The 21,124-nt window shown below is 38.1% G+C and overlaps 1 protein-coding gene across 5 annotated transcripts in view; it reads right to left on the reverse strand.

Annotated features, from left to right (window-relative positions):
- Window positions 1–306: 306 nt before the first annotated feature.
- The window catches only part of hdac4 (histone deacetylase 4), a 264,950-nt gene continuing 244,132 nt past the window's right edge, over window positions 307–21,124 (reverse strand). For all 5 annotated transcript variants that reach the window (XM_067444476.1, XM_067444477.1, XM_067444475.1 and 2 more), the window contains 3 exons: window positions 6,423–6,507; window positions 5,931–6,072; window positions 307–3,186 (listed from right to left, as the gene is read on the reverse strand). In XM_067444476.1, the coding sequence (XP_067300577.1) occupies window positions 3,147–3,186; window positions 5,931–6,072; window positions 6,423–6,507 (267 nt within the window). In that variant the 3' untranslated portion in view covers window positions 307–3,146. The remainder of the gene's footprint in view (window positions 3,187–5,930; window positions 6,073–6,422; window positions 6,508–21,124) is intronic.

The following is a 21,124-nucleotide window of genomic DNA, read 5'->3' on the forward strand; positions in this document are numbered from 1 at the left end:
ATGGGTACTGAGTTTACTATTACCGGTATGTAGATATGGTGTCTACACAATATCTACTGAATTATTTACTCAGATATTCAAAGTAAAACATACTCTTTAAAAACGTGATTTTAATTCAGTGTTACATATTATTTGAGTAAAAAGTAAGAATTATGTAGAAATTACTAAAACTTTTATTGGCCAAGTAAAAATTTCTTATTTTTTTTGTTAATGTTACCTAACTTAGTTTAGTAGAGTTTACTTAATTCCATGTGAAATATGTGTGTGTGTATATATATATATATATATATATATATATATATATATATATACACATATATATATTTGTGCAAAAAGAACATTTGTAAATTTCAATTGGGGTTAAGGTTACGTTTAGGAGTAGTTCAGGGTTAGTGTCCAGTTATTGTAATCATTGTAACAAGTACGTACATGGGGAAAAGGACTGTAAAATAAAGATTTATTTAAAATAAAATTATTTTTTAAATAATTTTATATTACATTTAAAACAATTATATTTCATAGCACTTTTTCTGCACCACCAAATAATTATTATTTTCAAATACTTTTCTTAGACACTACCTCAAACTCACTCCATGGGTTGAGTCAGTTTTCTTGAGGCAAAATGTGATTTCTTACATCTTTTCCTTTGATTTTAGGGTAAAATATGACACGGATATGCAAATGAAAATGAAACGAAATCCATCTTAGATCACTGTCAGTATCTACTCTACCTGGTCTACCCAAATGGACTTTAACCAATGGAAATATACAGTGTCATTTTCCTGGGACTTTCGTTTTAGAGAGCACTCTGTCAAACTGTAACCTGGAACCACGAAGATCCGTTTGATCAAGAGTTCAGTGCCAGAGTAATGCTACTGTGAATGCATGAAACCAATAAAAACAGTGCCTTCAGTGGAACCAGCGACGGCCGAAGCCCGACCACGTACTGAAATATATCACTTTGCAATACTAGTTTTCTTATTTGAGTCAGCAATTTTTATAATATATAATATATCTATAGATCTTTGTAATATAAATCTACTATGAACAGAACGTAGTAAATACACAATTGTCGCAATCATTATACAAAGTAAAAGCATCTCCCTCCCACCGCATATAAAAAACAAAATAAAACAAATTTAAAAAGGCTGTTACTCTCTAAAACAAGAAACTAAAGACTTGAGCATGTAAAACACATTGTCAACTACATAAAGACTGACAAATGAACAAGAACATAATCCAAAAAGTAGAAAAAAAATTATAAAACGGGACAAATGAGCTCAACAAGAAAAAATAAAAAAATTGGACAAGAAAATAATGGGCACGAACCCAAAGTGGAGTAGTCATACGCGACAGGCATATATAAAAATGAAGTCGAGGAACAATGGCAATGGTGAGTCAAATCTCCCGCTCGTATTGAACATGACACACAGAAAAAGAATGCCAAAGGTAGTTGCCGAGAGGCTAAACACGAGTCGGGGGTTGTCAAACAAATCATCGCCTCTTCATCAGTCCAGAATGGAATAAAGTTCAATGTACAATCAAAGTCAAGCCAAATGATCTACTGTCAGCATGCATAATTGCGACTATATACAGTTCTATGTGCCGTTTCGAAGCGCCGGCGACTATGTCAGCGTCCCATGCAGATTGTCTGAGTATCACAGTCATCTCAGAGGCGTTTACGATTGTTTTCTGAGTGGAAGCTGGTGGTCCCGCTACTTCCTGGATTGTGTCATGTGACGAGCACATGCTCGGTAGCACCTGCCCCTAGGGAAAGGCCCATACCCCTCCTCGCTCAGGCCTGTCGGCAGGAAACCAGCGCTAAATCTCACCAGGTGGCACGTCTGAAGGCTCAGTGGTACATTTAAAATCGGTAACCAGCCCTTTTCCGCTTGTTTCAAAGGTGTCAATAAAACTGACCATCTGCTGAGTAGAATAAGAGTAGTGATACGCTAGTGCCCTTTGATTAACTGTAAAGTAACCGGAATACTAGACATTCATAGCTATATAAAAGTACAACATGTCGAGAGAAGGAAAAATAGAAAGTTTGTCTGGAACTACAAATCGAATGACGCGTGGCCATCGCAGCCTTATCCTATTTGCTCACAGCTAGTGGGTTAACAGCAAACTCATGCTCGTTGGTGCTGTTAATCTACGACGGTTGAATTCCTAACTTGGCAGATGGAAAGCTGCATGCTGGTCAACCTTTCGGAGTAGGAGGAGGAGGTGCGTATTTGGTCATTAGAGTTGAAATGAGTCGCTACATTGGCTTGCCTTCTAAAGCGCTGGAGAATTCAACTAAATTTTGCCCTTGGATAGCTGGCAACTACCTTAAAGTTCGCTTGTCAGTGACACTTAAAGTCATGTAACATCCAACACAAGCACAGTAAAAATGAAGGAACATAAAATGCGTGTGAAACATGAAGATATCTGCAGGGAGTTCCTGGTAAACATGCTGAGGGTTTCTCGATTCTTTAGGCCAGCCTTTGACCATCGTGACAAGAAAAACCGTCTTCCCCTCCTGTAACTAGTTTAAGGCAATGTTCTTCTCGATCCGTCACAGAAACTCTTTTGAAAAAGGCACAAACTCAAATCGTCACTCTCATGGCTCTCTGTCGGGCTTCCCAGAATCCTTCGCCCTCTCTCCCAATCGCTTCGTCCACCCTTGCGGGTCTCTCGTCATGAAGCAGTAACTCGGATGGCGAATGGAGCGAGTCACTTTTTTTTCTCCAAGAAAAAAGAAAAACAGACAAATAAAAAGACGTAGGCCGCCGCAACGAGACCCCGCGGCCGAAATCAATCACGTGGACTATAGTGGCTCTGGAAAAGAATGAAAAAAAAGTTCATGTCGAAAGCACCAGCTCTCACATCTATCAATGAAACATGAGTCTATGTCCTGCTCAAAAGTTAAGTGTCCCTGCGGATACGCAATCCTGGACGTGCTGCCGCGGACAGAGACAGACTAACACGGCTGAGACGGTTGTCGCACTCTGGGTGTCACAGAGATTTCTTCAGGCCGTTTCGGATCCCGTGCTCAAAGTGCGCACATGGCGGGACAAAAAATGAAACGGATGGAGAGAGTATAGTGACGTCAGAGGCCTTGAGGCCTGAGCTGAGAGGGTCACCAAGCCAGTCGAGTCGACCTTCTACAATGGAGGTTCCTCTTCCATAGGCTCCTCCTCTGTCCTGTGGGGCGACACACACACACAAATGTTCTTAGTTACATCATACATGAGAGGTTTCCACCGCTTTTAGCTAGTCCTTTTCAATGACTTCTCTAGACATTTGTGACTTATTAAAATCACCATAAATACAATCACTAACAAAATACTTCAGAGCTGAGTATAGGGTACAAATGAATTTATATTCACTATAAATGTTTATGAGTTTATTCATTTTAATATATATATTTTTTCTTCCTAGAGCTGGAAATCACAAGATATTTCCATGTTTCTTTGCCTCTGGGAACCCTGTACTTGTGTAAACACGCAGACATAGATACAACAATTTTGAATACAATTAAATTTTTTACATTTTCAGTTTTAATTTTAGTATAAGTTTTGGTCATTTAGTTGGGTGACGATGCCTTAAAAAAAAAAAAAAAAAAAAAAAAAATATATATATATATATATATATATATATATATATACATAAAATATATATATATATATATACATAATATATATATATATATATATTATTTTTTTGCATTAATTTATTTCAGGTTTAGTCATTTTAGTACTTGAGATTAAAATTATTTGGCAAGGAAACATTTTTCTTTTTAAGTGTTCATCTAATATTTATATTTTATATAATTTCAGCTTTATTTCAATTGAGAATTTTTTTTTTTAAACCTATTAAAAATATTTTTTTTGTTAAGAATAATAACACTTACACAAATATATTACACACATTACTCACGTGTTTAAAAAGACCCATATAAATTGAGATCCTTCAATAAGGAAAAGCTAATATATTTATTATATTTAAATGTATATATAAGTATTATATTAATATATACCTATGAAGCCATTCACGTCAGTGACATTCCCATTGAACGGTGAATTGATGTGTTTAATCAGAAAATCAGCAGATTTTGACCTAGCATTTGACCTGTAGGTGGCACTGTAATTGAATTTATTTGGTATTCCTAGGGGAATTTATTTGGTATTCCATTGACAGCAATATGTACAAAGTGTGGGATCAAAATACAAACTCATTTCAGAGATAATGCATTACTTCCCATTTGGTGTCAAATTCGCTGGTATTACTGGAAAATGTGTAAGGCATCAAAAATCCATTTAGTGGATTTGTGAGTTTTGGTCTGAATATGACCTGAACCAATTTCGTATTAGTAGCAGCAGCATAAAAACAGGATGCACATTCATTTAAAATGACAGAAATGGTGCATGTTTAACAAAGTTTGAATATTCTATTTGAGAATTTGTTGGAAATCAGGAGGAAAATTAATCAACCAGATTCATGGGACTTCCAATAGATCTAGAGAGGAAAAATATTTTGTTTAAAAAGTTATTAACTAAAACATTTATGAAACTTTGAACTGTTGTCTGGTGGCGCTAGAGTGTTTGAGAGACTGGCTCCAAAATTGGCACCAAGAGTTTTGGCGCTTCCACAATCAAGTGTGGCTGCCACAGACACCAAGCCAGAAATTTAAATAGGAAAATAAAGTTAAAATAGGTGTCAATGCATTTTTGGGCATTTGGCCCCTAACAGGAATAACAGGAAATAATGTGAGTTTGAACCTGTGCTGGGCACATGTATATATATATATACATGTGTGTAAGAGTGTGAGTGTTTAAGGAAGGTCCAGAAACCTCAAGCATCTGTGCTCAATGTTTCCTGAATGTTTTTAATTAGGACTCTGGCAGAGTGCGTCTCTCAGAAGCCTGACGCTGCTGGACGTCTGCCCCGCACATTCACGGCTCATGCACACACTTGTCCTGTACCTCTAGACCCCTCACACAACCGTAAATACACATGGGGTCACATAAACAGACACACTCAGGAGGCCTGCTATGAGCAAATATGAGACACATTCCAGGAATAAGGAATAATTATAGGAAAAATTCAACGAAAGTAGGTAACCTCAAAATATTCTAAGTCAAAAAAAATTATTTGATTTTAAGTCAAATAAAATTTATTTTTTGTAAAGTAAAAAGTATTTAATCTCTTTTCCCAACAGCGTTTTAAAAAATTTAAATCTTTTTCACAAAAACTTTTGTGAAAATCAAAAAATATTTTGTAGTATGAATATATGAACATGCAATGTATCTAAATAAATAAGAGAAAGATATAGTTTTAAACAAAAAAACCTTCTAGCTTCAGATTTTTTAATCAACACTTGAATGTGGGTAAGTTACATTTTTTTAGCAAAAAGTTAACAAAATTGCATTTTTATTGCATATCTTGTTGCAAATTGCATATCTGGATCGGATTCAGAACGATGATCAAAATATAGTTGGACAATGCTTGCACAGTCCTATAGCTCGCCCTGGGTCGAAATTTCATTCAGAACTTTTTTATTTAAATGCTGTTTCATGTTAATGATGGCATTATTTTACAAATGCATCTGCTTACATATGCTAACGATGGTTTCTGCTTCTTTTTCGGCTGTTTTTTGTTCAGGGATTCTTTACTCTTTCAGAAGATTTGTCATAGCGCCCCCTACCTTATAACAGTGAAAACCGGGAACATTATGTCAATGCGGGAAAGAGTTGTCTCAAATTACGGAAATTTCCATCAATGGAGGGGAAAGAGTTAAAAAAGTAAATATTGGGAATTATATTTATAAAACATTATTTCTGCCTTTACAGTAAAAAAAAAAAAAGTAATGGTACCCAAACCGTATTTGTAGAATGTGCCATATGTCCAACACAAATACACACAAACAAACAGAAAGATAACGGCACCTCTTCCCCATGTTCTTGTTGGCCACAGACAGGGATGCCATGGCGGTCACCGTCTCTGCCTCTTCAGTCTCACATCTCTGAGCCTCCAGCAGTGAGTAGCCCAGAGTCGAGGCAGATCGCTGCAGTGAGCGCCAGTATTTACCTAGGCACAAAACAAGGTCAACACTCAGCCTTAAATATGACTAAAAGCTTTATTCACAGGTGTAAGATGTCAAATACAAATAGCATGCAAAGAGATCGCATGCCTGTCAGAGTTATGACTAAACAGTAATCCATAGTGCAGAATGTTCTCACCAAAAAAATGCCCACTTGAAGCAGAAGACACCTTAAGATATGTGGCCAATCATAATTAGTTTTGTTTTTACACATTGTTCAGGGGCAAGTTTATCTAATAAACTATACTACAAAGAAAAAAAAAATGTTTTTTTAAGGTTGTGCACAATATGCTTTAGTCCATCAGTGAATGTATAGTGAAACTGTGTGGACACTCACTCTGGATTTCCAGAACTTTCTCCATGGAGTGAATGGCATTGGGGTTCGGCCTCTGTTGAAGCACTTCTTCAGTGAGAGGATCCAACTGTAGGGAAGATCACAGATATAAGATTAAACCACAGACTGGACAAAGATCCTTTAAAATTACGAATATAATCACTGTTAAATATTGGAATATTACATTATTTATTACAAATGATTTATCTGTACACATCGTTATTATTACATTTTTTACATGTGTGCCCTCATAATCTTTCATCAAAATAACTTATTTCACTTGAACTTATAACATGAACAGTGGCATATCTTCTCTGATGAGTTCGGGACAACCTGTCACTCATATGATATTGACCAATAACAATACACAAACAAAATCAATACATTTTTTCTTGTCTGAGAAGCAATTTCACTTGAATATATACAGTACATCAAAATAGGGAAGAAATGATGATCACAATTCATGCCAGGTTTGCCAATGTTAACACAAAACTATGTGGAGTATGATTTTGGAGAATATATACAACAAATCCACATCCTCATTGAGTTATTTATGGAAGCAGACCTTGCTAGTTATTGTTTTCAGGGACCACCAATGGCTACCTGGCAATAAATATATTATTAGCAAGGTTGTGTTTACGCTCAAACGGCGGCTCACAGATGTGCTGAATGCTGTGCTTTAAAGCTAGCCAACAATGCAGGGCTTTGTGCTTTGTCACAGCGCGTGGGCAACGAGACCTCATGCTCCGGCAAACCCTCACGACAGCTCAGGGACCAGCGAGGCCACGGCCCAGAGGAAACAGCCAGTGTGCGACGCTGCATTCCTGATGTGGAATGATTCCATTTCCCCTTGGCTCTCGGCTGCATTTTTTCACCCCCACGCAAAAAAATAATGAAAATCTACAGCCAAGCGTTTCATATGCAAACATTAAAGATGAAGAAAAGAGCATGCATCCTGTCATTCATCCTTCATAAACCAATTGCATGAACAAGAGGAGGAAAAAAAACATGAAAACAGGGTGGAGTGATTTTGAAATATTATCAAGTGGAGAGAGAGAGAGAGAGAGAGAGAGAGAGAGAGAGAGAGAGAGAGAGAGAGAGAGAGAGAGAGAGAGAGAGAGAGAGAGAGAGAGAGAGAGAGAGAGAGAGAGAGAGAGAGAGAGAGAGAGAGAGAGAGAGAGAGAGAGAGAGAGAGAGAGCGAGAGAGAGAGAGAGAGAGAGAGAGAGAGAGAGAGAATGAAAGAAAGAGGCAGAGATCATTTCTCTACTCTTGGCCGAGCTGGAAGCTTTGGTTTAATTAAAACAAATAGGACGAGGGCAGGAGGACCGGAGGCGTTGGGAAAGGCCGTCTGAGGAGACTTTAATCCTGCTGTGGCACGACATATCAAACTCCTCGATTTTTCGAACAAACAAACAAAAAAAATTCACCCTAGCACTAAAATATTAAAAGCACACAGTGTAAGCAAACTACTTTTATTTATACAAGTTATGCTAGTTTTATTTATATAGCAACTTTTAGAGAAAACATCACATACCATCTCTCTCTCTCTCTCTCTCTCTCTCTCTCTCTCTCTCTCTCTCTCTGTCTCTCTCTCTCTGTCTCTCTCTCTCTCTCTCTCTCTGTCTCTCTCTCTCTCTCTCTCTCTCACACACACACACACACACACACACACACACACACACACACACACACACACACACACACACACACACACACACACACACACACACACACACACACACAAAAACACACACAACATTTATGTTACAGAAGATGTCTATTTCATATAAATGCTGTTCTTTTGAATTTTCTTTTAATCAAAGAATCCATTTTTTGTCATAATTTCCAAAAAAATATGAAGCAGCACAACTGTTTTCAACATTGATAATAATAATATTACTTGAGCAGCAAACCAGCATATTAGAATAATTTCTGAACAATTATTTATTGGTGTCAGACTGGAGAATCACTATTCAATCCCTATTCTTTAACAAAATGCATACAAAATAATAATAATAATATTATATATATATATATACATATATAAATAATAGATAAACTGTTAATGCAGCCTGACAAATGAAAAAATAAATATGGTCAATATCAGTTTGTTTCCATGATAATTCTTCAATTGACACGTTGCCAGCTCCAGCCTCAAAGAAAACTCAGATTTTCCCACATGTACAACACTGCGGTGGTGTTCATCTCATCTCGTAAATGCAATCATTCCGACATGACTCGAAGGCAGCCGTCCCCATATGGAGGGTGAAAAGTCTGCATGTGTGAGGCCAGCTGGTCATTCATTCACACTTTCCCGCTGTGTGGTGTGTCTGTAGGTCAACACTCGCCCCCCCCCCGGCACGCTCCCTAAGGAATCCTCCCAGTTCAGCCCGGCCCCTCTCAGCTCTCCAATCCCGCTGCGGCCGCGACCCTCTCCTGCCCTGGCACTGGCCGACGGGGAGGGGGCGACCTGTCCGTCATCATGATGGACGGCCCTGCTGCACGTCCATAAACTTTAATAGGTCTTGTCAGCGCACGCCAAGCTGCTTGGCAGGTATGAAACGCATGCCAGTTGCCGGCATCCACCATGACAGTGGGATTTATTTGATTTTCCCCCTCGCCCGCGGCCTGAGTGTGAGGACCTTCACATTCTCCAGGAAAAAGAAAAGCTTTTGTTAGGATGGTTTCTGTCAACCTGCCTACAGCAATATAAATTCTGACTGTTTGAGAACAGGGCACGTCCTTTAAATATGGATGAAGCCAAGTTAACTGGGAGCCTCACGCAATACAGGGTTACCGAAAGAACATGCAACAGTGCAGAGAAGCGAAAAATTTGTTTGATAGTTTGCAATACATTAAGGCAGTGGTTTTCAATATTTTGGCCGATGTGCCACTTTATAACTAAAAATACAGAATATTTATCTTTTTTAATAATAAAAAAACATGTAGGAGTCTAAAATATTGGCATTTGCATACATTTCAACCGAAAAACTAGAGCCAGCACCTCTCGCAGTTCAAAATGGTTATCCTACGTCTCGCGACAATGCAAATCAGTTACTGCGCTACACCTTTTCCGTAAGGTGAATACAGAAGGTGATTCGCCGGAAGCTAGAAACTAGCTACTTTATAACGTTTTAAATATGGATACACAAACGCATCGATTGGCTTCAGAAGGCTTTCATTAACCCCCCCGGACCCAACAGACACTGGCATTATAAATAGTAGAAGAGGCAGGACATTTTTAATATAACTCTGATTGTGTTTGTCTGAAAGAAGAATGTCATGTACATCTAGGATGACTTTAGGGTGAGTAAATCATGGGCTAATTTTCAATTTTGGGTGAGCTAACCCTTTAACTTTACAATCAGCTCTTAATAATACACTATGACAAATTGGTCTCGTTACCAGTGCCAATATCAAGGGAATTTCAACCTCTCTCACGTGTCAAAACTCAGCATTCCTGAACATTGCACTTTCTAAAAAAACAATGGTAATTGTTTTGGGCCAGTTATAAATGTTTTTCTAACTTTAAAAAAATAATAATAATCCAGGACAACCACAAGTTTTTCCAGGACATTTTACGTTTTCTCTAATTTGTGTTTTCCAGGACTGGAAAATTTGTCACCAATTTCCCAGGTTTTCCAGGAGGAGTGTTAACCCTGATATTGCTGCAAAGTTATTTCCAACATATTTTTACTTCTAAGCAAAGAACGGAAAAGAACTTTGCTGTGAGTATATCGGGGCATTGAACATCGTCCAGTTCGTGCGAGCACGAGCAGCAAGTTGCTGGATGCATTTCACTTCAAGGGTTATTTCCCCCAAAAATTAAACTGTCATTACTTACCCTAATGTCGTTCGACACCCGTAAGAGCTCCGTTCATCTTCAGAACACAAAAGATGATATATATATTTTTTTAATCCGAAGGAAGAAGGCATTTATTGACACTAATGTCATTTCCTCTCTCAAGACCCATAAAAAGCACTAAAGACACCGTTACAAAGCCCATCTCACTACAGTGGCTCTACAATCATTTTATGAAGACACGAGAATAGTTTTTGTGCATAGAAAAACTAAATAACGACTTGTATAGTGATTGGCTGATTTCAAAAAGTTTCGAACGATATGAATCATTGTATCGATTCAGCATTTGGATCGCCAATGTCACGTGATTTCAGCAGTTTAACACGCAATCCAAATCATGATTCGATACACTGATTCATAACTGTTTGAAACTTTGTTTTGAAATTGGCCCATCACTATATAAGTCGTTATTCCGTTTTTTTGAGCACAAAAAACGCTTCATAAAATGATTGTACAGCCACTGTAGTGAGATAGACTTTGTAACGACGTCTTTAGTGCCTTTTATGGGTCTTGAGAGAGGAAATGACATTAGTGTCAATAAGGGCCTTTCTGAGCTGTCGGATTTCAACAAAAATATCTTCATTTGTGTTCCCAAAGATGAACGGAGGTCTTATGGGTGTCGAAAGTCAATAGGGTAAGTAATTAATGACTAAATTGTCATTTTTGGGTGAACTAACACTTTAACGGCCACTGGTGTTGCTAATAACAAGGGTTTCTGAATTCTACATATAGCTATGGGAAATATGGAAGTCTCTAGTAACTGCACTAACGTACCACTGCATTAATGCATTGACCAGCCCTGACACAGCTGATTACAGTTTATTTAGAAATTCCTCATTTCAAAACGAAACCTTGCATGAAATGATTGCAGTGACCTAACAAACAGTCTGAAAATCAAGCCCAGGCCACATAGGTTAAAGCTTGCATGTTTACTGTGGCTGTTAGGTAAACACAGAGAAAAACCTCATGGTGACTGGCAACAATTAGCTTATTAGGACGTTGTTTATCATATAATTTCTAATGACCACAATTTGAGAACAACATCTGCTTGCACACATCCATCAGTGAGTCATGGATTCAGGGCTGAATGACATCAGAGTCGAAGCATCACAGCCTATTTAACCAGTGAAACCTTTAGTTACTCACGGACAACAGCGAGAGAACCGATTATCAGAGCCGCCCCTGATCTGACTCAATTTCAAAGGAAACACAATCCTCATTATAACAGTGCTTCCTTCTCTTTACCTGCCTTTAAACAAGAGGAAGTATATTTGACACACAAGCCCAGGCTGTTAAACGCTCAATATAATGAGCACAGTCACACAGGAGACTGCGGCGCTGTAAAGCAGCTCAATCATTCGCTGTCTCGCTCCTTGGACAGCAGGGAACTCTGCGTGCTTTCACACCCTTATAGTTTTAATGCGGTCCACTTGCAACAATTTGTGTAACGCCTAATATTTTATATATAATGCCTTTATTGGACACTGTACTTAGGTTTAGATGACATATACAAAAATAACATCCTGAAACTGTCTGATCAATAATTGATATTTAAAGACTATATTGCTTTATGTTTAATCATTCCAAAATGCTTTACATTCCTAATACATACAATCTAAGATTATAAAACAACATATAAAACAATCAAATTAATTATGATCAAAAGCAAAAGTATTATATATATATATATATATATGAAAATTATAATAATACTCTTGCTTTTGATGGCAATTCATTTTTGTACACAGTAATATATACAGATTAAACTGCTGAATAATTATTAACATTTAACAAATTTTTATAATTTTACATAATACTATATAAATAATCTACTGTATACTGGAATGGATATATGTAGCCAATGATGTCAGAAGATTAAAAATGTAATGAACATGTTTAAACTATTATAACTAGATTTGACAATGTAGTGTTCAGTTTTACAGTAATAATTGTCTCTTTTAAACTATGGAACATATAATACTATATAAAATAAATTGTCTTAATGATTCCTAAAATGAATGAATCTGTTGACTTTGGAGTACCTTATTGAGCTTGATTTACCTTTCAAGCTATAGACGAGCGAATGAGCAAAGCAGGCGGAGCAGAGGTTCGGGTAGCTGGAGCACCTGTTATCCCATGAGTCTCTAGTTCAAACACACTCAAAAAAACACTCGAAAGCTCTCAGACTCTATCGACATCATCTACTCACTGCCCTGAACTTCACCTCCGTTACAATGTGGGCTTGAATGCAATGATAAAACACCTGCTTCCTGCAATACTGATTACAGTCTGTGCTCTTGCTTCTCAGTATCTATTATCTGGCCTGAGCTTCTCTTCTCGGGGCATTTGTGACGTCTTGCATGGGTCATCAAATGGCAGTGTGGTTAAACTGCCCCTTCTGAAGACCCCTGAATGGGTGCCATGAAAAACATTCATGTTACTTTACAAGAAACGTGCATCTAAACAAGGCCTCCGATTTTCATACTTGGACAAATAAAGCAGAGACAAGCCAGTGAACTCTTTGCGTATTAAAACAATCCTCACTGGAGATGGCTGAAGCATCTAATGTCCCCTAAGTGTCCAATGCTCATGGGATAGTCAGTCCTTCCTCTCCCTCTCCCTCTCCAGGTTTATGAGCTAAGCTTCCTCTGTACTTTGTGCTTCCTAATTTCCTTTGATTACTTTAAGTCTGCCTCTGTCTCTCTGGCTGTCAGTAACCCCGTCTGCGAGAGGTGTGAAGCTAACTGCTTTCAGATGGGCCGCTGGTAGCGTCTGTAAGCTGAAAGGAAAGAGAGTGAGCTTGAGATACTCTTGAGCCCCCTCTGAACATCCCTCCAGGGAGTGTACTCGATAGGCAGCTGAAACGGGCCCTCACTGAGCAGTTTTGCTTGCTCAATGTCCCAGTCTCCTCTATCCTTTTCATGCTATGACAACAAACCTTCCCATGGGGCAAACTGGAGATGAAGGCAGCGCCAGCCGGGCCTGCAGACTCTCAGTCTGCCACCGACCGAATGCTTGCGCAGGTAAACTGATTATGATTATTGCATTAAGACTGCCAGTATGTGGTTCTACTCTAAAAGCAAACAGGTCCAGATCAGTTAGTGCATATATTTTCTGACAAGCCTGTTACTGTGGAGAGACACAGTGCCTTGTGGGTAAGAGACAAAGTTCATTCTCATTTACATGCAAGGTTCACACTAGCTTCTATCTATCTATCTATCTATCTATCTATCTATCTATCTATCTATCTATCTATCTATCTATCTATCTATCTGTCTGTCTGTCTGTCTGTCTGTCTGTCTGTCTGTCTGTCTCCATCCATCCATCCATCCATCCATCCATCCATCCATCCATCCATCCATCCATCCATCCATCCATCCATCCATCCATCGACAAATTTATAAAAATATAATTATTAATAAAATATATACATACAAATAATGGCAAAAATATTAGAAATTGTATTTATATTATTAGAAATAAAGATTATATTTAAATATGACATTATATTGTATAATTTAATATTATATTTATACATTAAATTACTAATGAGCTGACACTTAATAATAATAATAAAAAATTATATTTAAAAAACTGTAAGTAGTAACAAATAAAACGCTACTAGAAATAAGCTCCCTTGTAGCAATGAATTTTTTTTAAATAAAATGTTACCTGTTATCAAACCGGGTGGGCTCTGACTTGATTAGTATATATTAATATATATAAAATATGATAGCATTTTTTTCTTGTTGATTGTGTAAGGCAGGTATTAGAAATAAAAAACTACAGCAAATATTTTTTAAAGCATAGCATTTATATATAAAAATATTTTATGTATATAACATTTCATTTAAATCACTATAAATCAAAAGTGACAGTTAATACTTTTACCTTATTACAAATAAACTCTAGTTTAAACATGCTGTTCTTTTAAAATTTATATTCATCAAAGAATCTTGAAAAAAAAAATGGATCCCAGTTTCCAAGAAAAATATTCATCAGCATATTGACATTGATAATAAGAAATGTTCCTTGAGCAGCAAATCAGCATATTAAAAAGATTTCTGAAGGATCGTGTGACTGAAGACTGAAGTATAAAATGTTATAATAATTCAGCACATTACTGTTTTTACAGTACTCTAACAGCTGACATTTCTGTAGTATACTAAATGTGTCAACTACGGTCAGAACTAATCAACGTGCGTCTGAGCAGAAATCACAGAGAGCACACAACCAATATCGTCTTATCATCCTGTTTATTTTCCTCTCATCCCAAGAAATGGAGTGGAGACAGCTCACTTTTACTGTTCCAGGAATGCATTTACAGGCTTGCCTCTCTAGAGCTTCAATAACCCCAGGAATGAGGCCCGTCCTCACATCGGACCGTAAGAGTGGCAAAATGATTGAGCCCTGCTCTGAACACAAACTCCCAGTGCTCAGATATGCTAGCCTCTGGGAAGTCGTATAAACTCAGCGCAAGTGTAAATGTCGGGATCCACATAGGCTGGGATCACTTTTGCTATTGAACGTGTTTTAGAGAACAATATTAATCAATAGAAGTCAACTCTGTAAGGATGTGCCACACTCTCAAGACACACACGGTTTCTGAGGTCTGAAGGCCTGTCAATTCACTTAAAACTGTTTTTGTGTGCAATTTTGTCAAATTGATCATTAGTATGACTGACAACTATATTTAAATAAAGTTAACACGAGGACTCTATTAATTCTTAAGAAGAAAACATGCGACTTCACACATGGAGTTTCAGTAGTTACATATCTGTAATCTGTCCTTACATTGTTTTCTAATTCTATTCCTTTAATCTCATTTTTTTAAAGGGCTCATTAGACTGGGTAAATTCAGGCTGATCTGCCGGCAATTTGATTTCGCCCTGCAGCTCAGTCTGAAAACCTGTACGTTCATTTATCCTGCGTCTGGATAGAAGAATAACCAGAATGGCAAAGGCTCAGCCAATGATCACCTCCAGGATGATCAAAGACAGTCTGGAGTTACCTGTAAGTACTGTGACAGTTAGAAGACGTCTGTGTGAAGCTAATCTATTTTCAAGAATCCCCCGCAAAGTCCCTCTGTTAAAAAAAAGGCATGTGCAGAAGAGGTTACAATTTGCCAAAGAACACATCAACTGGCCTAAAGAGAAATGGAGGAACATTTTGTGGACTGATGAAAGTAAAATTGTTCTTTTTGGGTCCAAGGGCCACAGGCAGTTTGTGAGACGACCCCCAAACTCTGAATTCAAGCCACAGTACACAGTGAAGACAGTGAAGCATGGAGGTGCAAGCATCATGATATGGGCATGTTTATCGCATACCAGGGATCATGGATCAGTTTGCATATGTTAAAATACTTGAAGAGGTCATGTTGCCCTATGCTGAAGAGGACATGCCCTTGAAACGGTTGTTTCAACAAGACAATGACCCAAAACACACTAGTAAACGGGCAAAGTCTTGGTTCCAAACCAACAATATTAATGTTATGGAGTGGCCAGCCCAATCTCCAGACCTTAATCCAATTGAGAACTTGTGGGGTGATATCAAAAATGCTGTTTCTGAAGCAAAACCAAGAAATGTGAATGAATTGTGGAATGTTGTTAAAGAATCATGGAGTGGAATAACAGCTGAGAGGTGCCACAAGTTGGTTGACTCCATGCCACACAGATGTCAAGCAGTTTTAAAAAACTGTGGTCATACAACTAAATATTAGTTTAGTGATTCACAGGATTGCTAAATCCCAGAAAAAAAAATGTTTGTACAAAATAGTTTTGAGTTTGTACAGTCAAAGGTAGACACTGCTATTTTTTTGAACACACCCCTTTCAACTAATTGCCCAATTGCACAGCCTTAAGAGCGTGCATATCATGAATGCTGGGTCTTGTTTGTTTTCTGACAATCTACTGAACCTACTGGTAACTTGTTTGCCACGTAGCAATAAAAAATATACTAAACACCTTGATTATTCTGGTTAGTCACATTGTACTGCTATTATTTTGAACAAGACTGTATTATTATTTTATTTTTTTGAGCTTTTTGAGCTTTTTATTGGGTTTTGACATGCTTCAAAGCCTGCGACGATGGGAGACCGGACCATAGCATGTAAATCTAGCCGCTTAAATATTGTCAAATTGCAAATAGGCTATTAGTTAACAATTTATTTCTTATGTTAAATCTAACTGTTACAATATATTTTAAACATTTAGCCTATATATATATGTCCAAGTTTTTTTTTTAAGTTGGCCTACTTATTTTTATTCAACTCATCATCTCAGATGCATTGTCTACTTTTTATGACATGCCAGCCGTCGACCGATTCAGCCCCGCAAAGCTGCGGACAGTGGAAATATGCCCTGCTCATCCCAGAAGATGATGTCCCGCTCAGGCCTTACCAGAGTCTCTATTGTAGGGCCCTATAAAATCCGTTTTATTTTTTCCCAAATTCCGTTTTATTTTTTCCCAAATTCCGTTTTTTCCGTTTTAATTTTTGCAAATTCCGTTTTTTCCGTTTTAATTTTTGCAGATTCCTTTTTTTCCGTTAAAATGTTTGGCAATTCAGGTTTTTTTTTACCCTTTAATGTTATTTTGGTGAAAAAAGAGTGTGCTTTTAATGTTAATAGAACATAAAACAAAAAATAGGAATGACCTTAAATGTATTGAGGTAACAAACATCACATTTACTTTTTAGGACAAATATGATATTTGACATAACACTGCACTTCAAGTACTTCAAATATTAATGGTTATTAGCTTTAAACTTTCCGGTAAAATAAATTATAATAGTTTATATAAGTTAAAATGAAAGTGCTCCAATAGCTTTTTCTTTCAAGTATTTTTTTTTTTAAAAGAACTAAAAAAAAAAAAATCATAAGAATCATCTTTTACATGCAGTACTATTAAGTAAAACATTTAAAGCTGAAAATTAACATTAAAAAATAACACATTTCACCATGAAATCATGTAGTGAATTGTTCTGTGTGTTTAACAATCACCATTATGATATCCAGAGCTGTGAAAAATAAAAATACACGAAAACACACCACTGCCTGAAGTTTTTTTCCCCAACGTCAAAGGCCCCTTTAAATGATTAAAACTAGATGCTTAATTTTAACTTTAAGGTTACTTATCATGTAAACTACCCATATACAGCATGTTAAATGCATGTTTGGAACAGACTAACAGAGGGGAAAACGGTCGCATTTGCAGCAGATATGCATTGCTGCCTAATGTGCCCATTATAAATCAAAGCACGAGATGACAGGGGTCGAGTAGAACACCGGAAAATCTGACAGAATGGACAATATTTGTCTGTCTGTGCAATAGGCTACACGAGCCGCGGTTCAGCTGCGCGCGCGACCAATGCTGCCTGAGCACAACGAGCGCGCGGCTCCCGCTCTCCATACGCAAAGCTTCTGCTGCCTGCGCGTGCAGGGTGAAACCGCCGTTAGCGTTGAGTTTCTAAACTTTTTCGCTGCCGAAAGCAGAGCCGTGGAGACCAACTTCGCCATACTTTCATTATTTTGAAGGGCGAGCTGAAATGACGGGAGGGGTTGTGTCGTGGAGATTTGCTTCCCCCCCATCTGCACTTTCCTCAGACATACGTTCTTAACCCACACGACACAGAATTTCATTACAAATATGTAAAATTCCGGGGAAATCTGCGTTAACACTAGATTCCGCGTTTATATGCAGATTCCGCGTTTATATGCAGATTCCGCGTTAATATGCCAATTCCGCGATTCCGTCCACGATTCCGTGATCGCGGAAATTATAGGGCCCTATTGTGCATTATTCCCCATCCCGGTCCAGCTCCAGCTTCTCCCGCTCAGCGCAATGAAAGTGTAGAAAAGTGTTTTCTTCTGGATTGGCTGATAATTAAAATTTCTGTTGTTTCTGATGTTAAACTTAAGTTATATTATTGGTCTATAAATAGGCTATAGTTGTAAAAAGGGTAAGCTAATGTATAGACCAATTTATTTTCATTTACACATTTTAAATTACATGACAAGAAAATGTATAAACATATATAAATGTGTTTAATGTAGCTACAAATTATAACGTGCATTACAAAAATAAACGCTACAGAACAACCACTTCTCTTTAATTTAGCCTATGTTTGAAGTTAACAATATTTTTTGAAAAATAGAGAGTAGTTTCTTTGTTTAATTTACAAATAACTTGCATAAAAAATAATAATAAACTAATACTATAGCCTAGCCATTTAAATTGTTCTGTGTCGGCCACACATTCAGCCTTCGGAGGATCGATCTTTCGGTGACCGTCGTCAGTGAACATTTATTCATTCATTCATATAAAAAACTTTATTTTAGCATCTAAGTCAGCAGTTTTCGTTTATTTACATTTTTTCTTATAATTCTGAGTGACAGATGTCACATTTGGTTTAGCCTATTTTTCTGTGATTTTTGTTTTAGCTACGGTGTTGACAGTAGCCTAGGCTATAAGAAAAATAAATGATTGCACGGACAATTCCTATCCCAAGTGTCTCTCTTTCTGTAAGGGAAATTTAAAAGATAGATTCTGGAAACAAAATCTAAATTTAGCTGGATCAGTCGGGTTGGGAATTAAATAATTTATAGCGGGTGAGCATGGAGTGGATTTTACGCACGAGCAGAATGGTGCAGTGCGCAATAGCGGGAGCGGGACGAAAATACAGCCCCGCGCAGATTTAATTTTGATAGCTATGTAAAGAAAGTGTATGAAAAAAAGAAGAAGAAAGAAACAGCAAAAAGGGTGATAATGGACTGATTCATCTTCTTGAGAGAATGGTTGCGAAATTAATAGCATTTAAAAATTGGGAAAATAAAGTTTATCTTGGTTGCTCAGGGCAGGGAACTGGGAACATTGTGCGAATGCACTAAACGTTTTATTTACTTCAAGCGATTGCGCTGTGTTCAATTGTAGGCTACACTTGAGTTACCGACCGCTATACCGTCTTTAACTGGGAAATCTGATCGAGTGCCGTGGGAATGCGGACCACCAGTCACCAGTGTGCTATGAATTTTGGGATAGGGAAGACTGCGAAGTTGTAGGAAGGTTCCATCTGCTGTACCCTTCCTTTGCCTGAGAACCGAAGGGCGCATTTTGAAGTCGCTCATGAATTGCGGCAGCCTTCGTCGCATCGATGTGACGCAATCGCACTTCAAATATGGCCTTCAGAGGTGCAGCTTTCACTTTAGGACAGCCTTCGTAGTGCCGCTGTGACGTAATCACACTTCAAATGCGGCCTTCAGGGGGTGAAGCCTTCACATTGGGAAAGCCTTCGTAGTGCCACTATGACGTAATCGCACTTCAAATGCGGCCTTCGAAGTGCGCGAACTTCACTTTGGGACACAGCTTGTTTCATTTAAATTATGCTCGTTGATCACAGTAGAAAATACAGAGCAGACTCCCTAGCCTTGAAATCTAGACTCACCCTACCGGCAGCAAATCTAATCTGCCGCGAGTATCGTCTAGCAACTTTCAATACATGTCTGAGCTGTAAAAACCAAACTCTGGTCAGGCCAATCACATCGTGTATAGAGTCGGTGGGAGGGGCCTAACATAATGACGTCCGAGTTGCGCTTGTGTGCTACTAGTAAACACAGAAGCTGGTGAACGGCGGTCTTTCGAATCAGCTTTGACCGCGACTCTGGAAGACTTGGAGTTGAAGTCATTCTTATAAAGGGGAAGATGTGTTCAGAGTTTTGCTGACCGGATACGGCGAAAGTTTAATCTATCAACTAGCTCCGCTTTACATTCGTTGCTCTGATTGGTTGTAGCGCTATCCTATCGCGTGCGGAGGGAGTTTGAAAGACAACCGTTTATCCCGCCCCTCGGATTGAGCCCAGTCAATGGTGAGTTTCCAGACCAAACATCTTGATGTGGGTCTGGCTTGTCAGGCTACAGACTCCCCAGACCAATGGGCTCCTAAGATGAAGGATCAAATTTTTGCTTTGAGATTAAACAATATATTTGCCTTTCAGGACTTACAAACCCTATACAACTAGTTATCTATCACGTCATATGGTGTGAGAGCGTTTCTCTGGAAGAGAACACAAAATCTCCAAGAAAAGACATTTTCAGGTATCATAGGTCCAGTAATTGGTTGTGCTATGCAGTTTCTGTTGGTTAGAATATTGTATCTTTAGTTTAGCTGCGTGCCAATGTCAAATGCTATTGAAATCAATTGAGGATGGATGCAATAAGCTGTAAATCACTTATGAGTTTCATTTAGGCTGCTGTTTAGACAGCAAAGCAGAGCCAAATTGAGAACGTATTTGATTTAGAAAGAGAAAGAAAAGATCCTGAATAAAGAAGATGAAGAGAAAGAATAGCAGTGAAGATGAGAGATGAGAACATAAAAGAAATGATTCTTCCTCTGACACAGAGACAAGTGGATAAATGATGCCCTAAAGCGTCATTTGTCTTGTTTCTCCATGTGCAGACAGTGAAGCGTTCACTATTATTTCACTCCCACCCTTAGACTGGACTATGACTGTGTCAGCTGAACCTTGGTGGCTGGCCAGCACAAAGGGAGTGCTGCTAAATACACACCCTGACAAACATCTAGTCTGTGACACCCTAAAAAAAGGTGGGTGTGAGGAAAGAGGACAGGCCTTGAGAACAAAACCCAGGGCCAGTGAGAGGTTCCAAATGTGGCCAGTTATCAGTATGCCGCAGAACTGCTTTGCAGAAGTATTGCTCTCAAAGTCAGCTAGAAGACACATGATGGGACTTGAGAATCTTTTGTAAAACTTTGACAACCATGACTTTTTAACTTGACACACTGCCTTAAAACAAAACAAAAAACTAAAGTGGAAGTGGGACTCTGTAAAA

The sequence above is a fragment of the Pseudorasbora parva genome, chromosome 5 (genome assembly GCF_024679245.1).
Source record: "Pseudorasbora parva isolate DD20220531a chromosome 5, ASM2467924v1, whole genome shotgun sequence".
Classification (NCBI taxonomy): Eukaryota; Metazoa; Chordata; class Actinopteri; order Cypriniformes; family Gobionidae; genus Pseudorasbora; species Pseudorasbora parva.